Source organism: Fundulus heteroclitus, chromosome 4, assembly GCF_011125445.2.
Source record: "Fundulus heteroclitus isolate FHET01 chromosome 4, MU-UCD_Fhet_4.1, whole genome shotgun sequence".
NCBI classification, from domain to species: domain Eukaryota; kingdom Metazoa; phylum Chordata; class Actinopteri; order Cyprinodontiformes; family Fundulidae; genus Fundulus; species Fundulus heteroclitus.
Window position 1 is genome coordinate 4,160,193 of NC_046364.1, and position 10,001 is coordinate 4,170,193.

Sequence of the window (10,001 nt, forward strand, 5' to 3'; positions counted from 1 at the left end):
ACCGCGCGCGAGCTATTTTTAGAAACACAACGTCACGATGACGTCACATCACGTGGTACGCAGTGGGGCAAACTCCGGAAACCTGCCGCTGTTTCGCTGTAAAAGAGACGTGTGTTAGCCTAGGTTTTACTCGGTAAACGACTGCTTTTTCCAAATATAAGACCATGGTTTTTAAACATTGTTGCTATGGAACGTGCAACAGCGACTCAAGTTACGCTGATCGGCCGCATATGAAGGATGTTTTCTTCAAGACTACCAAGGAGAAATGTGTACGCTTGGAACACCGGGGCGGTCGGCCTACACAACAGTTCAACCCGGAAAAAGTTACCAAATTCAAGTACATATGTAGCAAGCATTTTGTCGGAGGAAAGGGCCCAACCGAAGAACATCCTGACCCAATTCCAGCGACATCAAGTCAAGGTAAGAGTATTTTGGTGGCCGACATGTTAATAAAGTAGCGCCTGCTACCATGACAGCATATAGGCTATCATGGTAGCAGGCGCTAACATGATAGCCTGCTACCAGGATAGCTTACTCAAAAACATTTCAAATAAGACAAACATTAAACATATACCCATTCCTGGACGGTGATTGCAAACAAAAAAACGGCCGACGAAGCCATGACCGCCGCGCAGGAAAAAAAAAACAAAGCTTACCGTTCATCAACTCGGCCAGTTTTCCAGTCTTTTTAAGCCCTCGAACCTCAAGCCATCGTTTGAGCTGAAGGTTGGTGTGTTCTTCGACAGTGCGACCAGTAATCCGTGCGTCTGGGACATCGTCTTGGGAAAGTTTAACGGCTGTAAAGTCGGTAATATCGCTGGTTCTGTTGCGCTTGTAATAGCTGGGTTATCCGTGCTTCTTTATCTGTGTGCCCTACCTAAGCGGCAAAAGGGGCGTTGCTCTTGAGACGGTGACGTCACGTGCGCGGTACCGCATTAGATGGAAACACAGCTACTGACAGCGTTGAGGGGGAATCTGGGAGAGGGGGGCACCTTTAATAGGCCGAGCTGAATAGCGATAACAGATGATTGGTTATCATCTGCTACGACGTGTTTGTTTAAGACGATTGAACTTGTAGCATCAGATTGTAACTACTTCCCAATTCCTTCAAATTTAAATTCTATTTATGGTCTGTGATCAAATTCAAGCATTAATGAGAGGCCGCTGATGCTTTGGGGCCTCTAAGCAGTGGCTTGGTTTGCTTTTGTCTTGTGCCGTCTCATTGTATACTCTACAAAAGCAGTACTTGAGATTTTGTTGGTCAGTTGTTTGGTTGGTTAACTGACAGCTTGACTAATTCAATGGCTGACTGATTGATTGATTTGTTTTATCCGCTTCTGGCTTTCATGCATCCTTCTGTCCTAATGTGTTCAGGTTCTGGCGACAGACCAAAACCCAGGAATCGAGTACGAGTACTGGCTTCCACCTGACCAGTACGCCCTCTACCATGGGAGGCGGAGTCCTCTGCGACAGGCTCACCACTCAGCCAGCTACTCCCCCAGGATCCAAGCAACCACTTCCACCACAGCCTCCACCACCACCACCACCAGAACGCCACCAAACACCACCCGCAGACCCCACTGGTGTAAGGATTTTCTCTCTGCTTCCTTTAATGAGCCAGCTAAAGCACTAGGAACCCTTCACAAAGCCTGGAGAGCTTTTAGACAACATTGCTTTAAAATATTGAACAGACTGCCCATGACTGTTTGGAAGTAAAATATTAAAAATGAGGAATGATTCAAAAGATTTGGCTCATCCTGTGTTTAGTGCCTTAGATACAGGTCTGCAATATAAACAATTCTAATTTAAAAAAGGTGTCTGGTCACTAAATAAGGTCTCAGGAAGAAAGTACTGGTAGGTTCTAGTTAAAGGTGCAATAAGTAATACTGACACCTAGTGTTGCAAATCGGAACATCACATACACAACACCTTCACAGAGAACAGCCATTTCTCAATGGTCTGTTGCTGCTGTGAATCCCCACTGAATTTTTACTTCCACAGAACAGGTCTATGATGTATTCTGTTCTAGTTCTGCTCCGCTTCTCTTATTGGCTTCCATGTCTGCAGGCTGCTGCTCTTTTGCCAAGATAAAATACCAAATGCTGCGCTCTGTGTTGGGAACCCTGGGAACTCTCATATGATTGGCTCAGGAACCAGGAAGTAAACACGGGCTACACTCTGAACCAAAGTAGTTTGGACCGAACCTCTAGGTTTGAAAGGAGAAAAACGTGACTAAGACGTTGATGGAGAGGACTGATTGTTTATAGGGAATGTTACTAATATCCTGGGTAAGAAATGAGAATAATTTAGGTTGATATTACAGTAAATATCTTAATTATGGCTCCTTTAACGGATGCGTTAGACCCGTCGCTGTGAGCGGCTACAGATTTCTGTCCATACCGGTTCAAATGTAGACCCAAAATGAGTTGTCTGACAGGGCGATCCGAAACACACCAACACTTGCATTAAATAAATGGATTATGCTTATTCTGCATAACTCAGTTTTATAAGACACTCTTTGGTTTTTCCTGACCCCGGAAACCAATTAAGAGCAAATTAAGTTTGTAGTGAAGGTTTAACTTCCTAAGAGACATTTGATCAAATTATTTGATGTATGAAAGAATTAAGGAAAATTCACAGTACAATAAAAAGTTGTGGAAATCCATCCCAAGTGACAAGTGAGAATGATTTTGGAAATTTTGCCATAAATGTATTTCTTATTGCTCCTGTAAATTCTCCTGAAATTTCAAACTTGCGTCTCAGGGTGTGTGACACATTGCCACTCAGTTGTGTTTTACCTAAAGGTGTGAATCTCTGGCAACAAAGTAAATTAAAATGCAGTTCCACGTCATTTATTTATAGTTCGGGAATAGTGTTGGTATACTAATTGTGTGATTAACTTTAATAAACCAAGACTGCAAAAATAACTTGTTGAAGGCTGCAAAAGATTTGAGACTGGGGTGGAGGTTCCTCTTCCAGAAGGACAGAGAGAGATACGATGAGATGGTTTAAATCAAAACGTATGGATGTGTTAAAATGGCTGAAGTCCAAACATAAATCTAATAGAGATACTTGGAAAAGGATGTTCACAGACTCTATCTATCCACGCCGATGGAGCTCGAGCTATTTTGTAAAGAAGATTGGAAAAACGTTTGGTCTCTAGATGCATGAAGCTGGTAGAGACATACCCCTAAAGATGCGAAGCTGTATTTGGAGCAAAATATGAGGATGTGCATGAACCCCTTATAGAATGGTGAAATTATTGCTTGGCTTAAAAAAAATACATTCCTGAAAAAACATTTTAGCCGCCGTGGCTGAAGAGCGATGGCTATTTTTAACAGGAAACCACTAGGCCAAGATTAAATTGGTACAAATTGCCGTAATTGCACAAATTAGACAAAGCCCATTTGGTTTCAGTGAGTGAAAACATGTGTGGTGTTTCCACCTTTACCCCACTGTGGATCTGCACGCTGATCTCCCTGCAGCTGGTTGATCTGCTCATATGAGCATGGAATACAAATGTTTCAAAACAATATTCACCTCCCTAATGTTCCTAAACCGCGTGCAAATCTGCACCCAATCCGAGGACCTTCAGGCGGATTTCATCCAATATCGCTGTGAGTCTAAGTAGCCTCTCAGAAAATCTATTCCAGCTGGTGGATCGCAGCCAAAGTGAACAGATCTGAAATTGTTGCCAGAAAACCTTGCATTGCCTTGGAAAAAGGTTAACCTTCAGGTGGTGATTTATAATCTTGGATCAGGCGGTAATGAGCTCATCCTCACCTGTAACTCTGAGAACTGTTCTGTCTGGTTCTAATCAGGATTCTGCCAGCGTAGAAACTCCACATTTCAACACACTGAGAATCTATATATGTTAAAACTGATCAACACCGACGGCTTTTGATTTTTAAAAGGTCTCTAAAATGCTTCCACGTCTTCTGCAATAACATTTCTCCTTTGTTCTTTTACATCTTATTTAAAAAAACATGTGCAGGGAAAAACTCTTAAGGCTTTTAAAAAAACTCTTGTGGCAAATATTCACAGGAGAACGTGCAGCCAGATTAGCTTTAAACATCTGACTTTTAGCAGTTACTTGTAATTTATCGGTGTGTGTTTGGTACGAGAACGAGGACTTTTAAGGGAAAAAACACCGCTTTGATTGAAGGGTTGTCCTGAATACGTCATAAAACCTGCCAGTTGCATAAATTGGCTTTGTTGTTGCTCTTTAAACCGTGTTTTTTTTTAACGACAGTCAATATATTTTTTTATGTATTTTCCTTAGATGATTTAGCTTTATTTATTAGAGGTGTTCAGTCATCCCACTGTCTTCAGGACAAAGCAGACAGCTCTGTAAGGATCATGTTCTTTGATTTCTCCAGTGCATTTAATTCAATTCAATACAATTTTATGTATATAGCTCCAATTCATGAAACATGTCACCTCAAGGCACTTTAAAAAGTCAAATTCAATCAGATTTGTCCAGAGTAGACCAGATTGGTCCAAAAATGTCCTATATAAGGGAACACAGTTGATTGCATCAAAGTCTCTCCAAGCAGCATTCACTCCTGGAGAAGCGTAGAGCCACAGTGAGAGTCGTCTGCATTGTACATGGCTTTGCAGCAATCCCTCATACCGAGCAAGCATGAAGCGACAGCATTTAACACAATTCAGCCTGGTTTGCTTTGTCCGAAACTCCAGAAGACCTCAACAATCACCTGGATCAGAGACTACCTGTCAAACTGACCGCAGTTTGTGAGACTGGGGTTTCTAACCAGGTAGTCAGCAGCCCAGGAGCACCTCAGGGGACTGTACTCTCACCATTCATTTTCACCCCGAATTTTATTCCTCAGATTAATCCTTCTAGATACTAGAAATGTTCTAGTACAAGACAGAAATGATTCAGATGACTCTGCAGTCGTCGGGTGTATCAGAGATGGACAAGAAGCTAAGTCTATGAAGTTGGTGGACCACTTTGTGACATTCTCTGGAAACAATCATCTCATCTTGAATGTGAATAAAACAAAGGAGATGATTGTAGATTTCCGGAGAAACAGGAATGGGTCAAAGACTACTTCCATCATGGGAGAAAAAGAGGTGGACTTTAAGTAGATCCATTTCAGCAGTCGCATCTTCCATAAAACTGTGTTTGTTTTCTGTCTTCCAGTTTTAAATTATTTAAAGCCTCCGCGTCAGGCTCTTCCCAACAACCACCAGCACCATCCTCGCCAGCCCAACACTCGTCTGGAGCGGGAGGAAAACCACAGGAACCTCCTCCCTCAGATCCCACCTGGAAGTACGTAAAGTTCCATAATTCTAACAACTCATGAACCTTTATACCTTCTAAAATACTGTTCAGATGCCAAGGGGAATATTGAGGATATTGCTGGAAAAGCCTTGTAGAGACTTCTTTTATACTCCTAAAACCTTTCATATCCAGCTGAAATGCATGAAGGGTGAGGAATGTTTTATTACATTAGATCCATAACTTCTTGTTTGTTTACGAATGCTTGGGCAAAGGTTTAGAGACCAGCTTTGGGAACGTTTTATCATGTGACTCCCCATCAACATACAAAAATGTTATGGTCTTCTGAAATGACTTCTTGGTTTATTCCTTAGTGCATTGTGGAAAATGCCGGCGAGTTAAAGGACGAAGGGAACGCCAGAGACAGTATTGCCAAAAGGATTTCGGTAAGAACTTCACAAGGGAGAGTTTGGTTAAAGTAGGGTTGTATAGAGCAGTCAGTATCCTACCAGCAGTAAACGGCATTCATAGTGATCTCACTCAAGAGAACGAGGAAAGATTCTCACGAGGGAGTCAGGTAAATAACTCCTGCCAACAGGAACAAACCAAAGATGTTCAAGTTTGACATTGGCACGCTTTCCTGAGCTGCACAAGCATCTGTTTGGTTATGCCTAGTTACACAGAATGAGGCTGCTAAATCTGCTGCTCCTTTAAAGCTATAGCTGGTAATCCTGTTCAGAAACACTTCTTATTATACTGGGTAAAATGGTCCTTCCATCCTGAAAGTAGTCATTATGTATTGAGAAAAAGAAGGTTAAAAAATAGATCTCTGTGGGAGAAAACTCTAAGCTATACTTGCAATTCAGACCAAAAGGCAGGGACCCCCGTCTGTCCATCGAGTTCTGGGGGTATCATCTTATTCAATTCAATTCAATTTTATTTATATAGCGCCAATTCACGGAACATGTCATCTCAAGGCACTTTCCAAAGTCAAATTCAATCAGATTATACAGATTGGTCAGAAAGTTTCCTCTCTAAGGGAACCCAGTTGATTGCATCAAAGTCTTGACAAGCAGCTTTCACTCCTGAAGAAGCGTAGAGCTACAGGGAGAGTCGTCTGCATTGTTGATGGCTTTGCAGCAATCCCTCATTCCGGGCAACCTATAGGTATCTATAGGTTGTCCCACATGCCGATCATTCTGACACGCTCACGTAACGCCAGTGTGCATGCTCGCTCCTTGTTAGCTCCTGCGCACTTCTAGTGTTTATGTATCCAGTTAGCTTAGCGCTTAGCTTAGCTGTTAGCCGTTCATTGTAGCTCCGCTGCTCTCACAGTAGACTTTGAACATGGCTGAGAGTCACATGAAGCGAACCGCGTTAAAGTTTAAAAGAAGAAGAGGAAGGCCTCAGTAGAGAGAAATAAGACCACAGTGGATTTGGGAGATTTTAATCACGTGATTCCCCTGAGGAGTGGAAGAGCAGGGAAGACGTTCTTGATTAAAACAACACCTTAGAGACACAGCTGAACAATATCTTAACAGTTTTAGCAAACACAATCAACAGTGGCGGTTCCTGACAAATTTATCAGGGGGGCAAATGATATGATGAATGCTAAGATGACCCGTTTAAATGGTAAAATACTAATAAAGTCAGACACAATGGCGCCACCAGAGGGTGGCCACGCCGTGCCATGTATTAATGATAAGATGTATTAATGAGGCCCAAAACGTACAAGGTCACTCCGAGTGAAATCCCCCAAAACATGGCGAATGATGCAAGGGTTGAAACAGTCCGTTGTCTTTACCTGCAGGGACGCATGGGAGCCAATCAGGAAGAAGGACTGGGCTGCACGTAATACTGCGGCCTTTATTCACGCTCGAAAAGTTCTCGGTTTGTTATCTGAGTTGCTAAAAGTTCCCTCTGAGCAGATATTAGCTTTATTCAAACGCCTTCCTGATTCTCCACACTGAGATCCGTCTGACTGCTGTCGTCTGTTGTTAAGATACTGACTGTCGTAACTACTCCGCACTATCCCACTATAAACGCCCTGAGCTACTGTTTTCTTCTCTGGTAGTGTTTCGTGGCAGAGTTCTTGGGAAGCTGTACAGGGGCGAGGAGACTCGTTACGACATCCAGATCATCCACACGTACCGGAACCGCTACCGCCTGGAGCACCGGGAGTTCCTGTGGGTGCCGAACCTGTGCGACTGTCCCGGCCTGCAGGTGGGGAAACAGTACATCCTGATGGTGCGCCGCCACATCAACTACGAGCAAACGCTGAACCGCATCCTGCTGGAGGAGGAGAGCTACGTGGTGCCGTATAGACCCAGAGAGGACGAGCTGCTGCGACCGCTGGAGAGGCTCTGCAGAAACAGAGGGCCCGAAGTCTCCACAGAGGAACGGGCCAGACTGTAGTTCACAGGGATGAAGCTCAGACTTTGTGTGATTTGCTTCATATGTGGACTTTAAAATGAGCTCAGCGTGACACGGCATGATTTTCACCTTCATTTGAAATGTGCCGCATTATGAATGCAAGGAACAAACTTCACAGTTATTTAAGAGCTTGGCCAGCAAACCAATTGAAGCACTTTAGGTGGGTACAACCCCCACCTTAAACAAATACCAAAGAGAAGGACAGCGACTGAAAACAGCCTTTTTCTCATTACTGGTTTTTCCACAGCAACCTCTTAGTTTCCATTCTGTGTAGCCTTTGTTACGTTTGGAACATGCTACAATGAATTTTGCAGATTTATTTCCCCAAAGACACATTACAGATGTTTCTGTGTTTGTTTCTTTTTCTTCTTCTTTTTGCTGAAACTTGTGTTCTGCATCTGTAGGTATTAATAGAACTTACAACAGTGAGTTAGCGGCGAATAATGATCAGCCTGGACTTTATATACAGTTTTTTAACATCCCTTCGTGTAGCAGTGAAGTGTCAAATAATGGAAAATTCAGCATTTTAATGGATTCTTTCAACTCTGCACCTAACGCAAACATAACAGCGGTTTGAACGTTAATGAAAGTGTCTGCATGGACCGCTGTGTGAAGCTGGAAATACATCAGCATGGCAGAAATGCACTTTGGTCTTGGCTCCGCTCTCATAGCTGTTAGCTTGCAAACTAATCTCAGTTTCAAAAGGGCCAAAAATGAGGCAGATGACTTCAACTGGTTACTCTAGGCATCAACGATGAAGGAACTCCAAATTCTTCAACTTCATCTCAAATCAACAGCCAGGTGGTTGAAACCTGGAGACACCTGGGCGGTCCGACGTCCGGGTGTCTCAAGCTGCTTTTAAGGACTTCCCAAATCTCTGATCTCACTTCTATCTGTGCTTTCTTCGTCTGTGCTACGTTTAGGTGGATACATTTTATTTTTTCCAGGAACAGTTGTCTGACATCCAGCCAGAATGATGCCAGATGGGTAAACAAAAGTGTGCGGCCAAGGTGAAGCTCTTTATGGACCATTTAACCAAATATAAATTGAGTTTCGTGTATATTTCTGACCCCATGTGGATTAGAGTAAATCCACAATAAAGCAATACTTGTGCGTCTATTTCTTGTTTTGTTTTTAAATCCTCGTTTGTGACATAATGATCTCACCATGGAAGAAAGGAACAGTTCAAATAAATCAGTGGCAGCTGAAACTGGTGCATCTGCATCCATGACTACTGGAAACTTTACTGCATCTTCTAGAAGTAGGATATTTAAAAAAAACTCTGTACTATGTCCTGAAAGTGTCTCAAGAGTAATCCTGAGACGTTCTGCTCAAAATTACCTAAATGGTAAGAAGGTAACCTGTAGAGCTCCCTTGTAAACTTCTTTAAGAAACCAGGGAGTTTTCCTTGTCCAAAAGTCCTTTGTTTTATCAAAGATTTCATTCATTCACAACTAGATCCCCTTTGTTTATAAAACTGTACTTGTGCACATCAGTATTTATCTGCTTTTAAACCAAACTCTCCTCTTTGTGAGAATGCATTTGCCATTGTTTAGCAGTTAATGTTCGGTAGATTGTCCAAAAGACCGATTCACCGCCTGATGAATTGATCTGTTCTGATTCTTATAGTTTAACCAGAATTTCTTTTTCAGCATTTTAAAACTTTTTTTCTTCTTCACTGTGGCCTTAAACGTTTGTTGCATGTACAACAGAGGCGTAGTTTCAGCTCCAAAGCTGCAAATAATCAACCAGAATGTCGTTTAATCGGGTCCAGGTGTGACCTGTTATGAGTGCGCGCCACCTGGAGCTCAGTGTGACCAGTTCTGGTACATTTCTGTTAAAAAAGTCAGACATATTGGGGAAGAAAGAGTATTATTGAAGAGATGAAATATAAGTTTATTTTTTTCTGTTTATCTAAAAATGAGGTATAATGGTTCACAATGTATTTTTTTGTATAAAATAAGTATAAATCTTGACCCATTACCTGTATGTCACTTGTATAATGGGCTTCATAATGTATTCTGATTATTTGTGATGATATTTGATGCTGAATGCTTATCAGTAACATTATTTTCTGTGGCACGTTGAATAAGTTGAGCTTTTTGATGTTTTTACAATATATAAATATTTAATTATACAGTTGTTTTTCCCATTGTGTGGCACTGATTAGCTGCAAATAAGTATAGTTTAAATTGAATTATTCTGAGGGAGTGTGATATTGTGCCTTTTCCACAAATCTGTAACCTCTTGTTGGCTCTCAAACTTGTGCATGAATGTTTCTGCATGAATGAGTCACTAAAACAATAAAAGAAACATTCAGTGCCGA

The 10,001-nt window shown here is 42.0% G+C and overlaps 1 protein-coding gene across 1 annotated transcript in view; it reads left to right on the plus strand.

Moving 5' to 3' along the window:
- The window catches only part of adamtsl5 (ADAMTS like 5), a 50,227-nt gene extending 40,226 nt beyond the window's left edge, over positions 1-10,001 (plus strand). The window contains exons 10-13 of the mRNA XM_036135901.1: positions 1,375-1,585; positions 5,165-5,293; positions 5,617-5,688; positions 7,317-10,001. Of these exons, the coding sequence (XP_035991794.1) occupies positions 1,375-1,585; positions 5,165-5,293; positions 5,617-5,688; positions 7,317-7,657 (753 nt within the window). The 3' untranslated portion in view covers positions 7,658-10,001. The remainder of the gene's footprint in view (positions 1-1,374; positions 1,586-5,164; positions 5,294-5,616; positions 5,689-7,316) is intronic.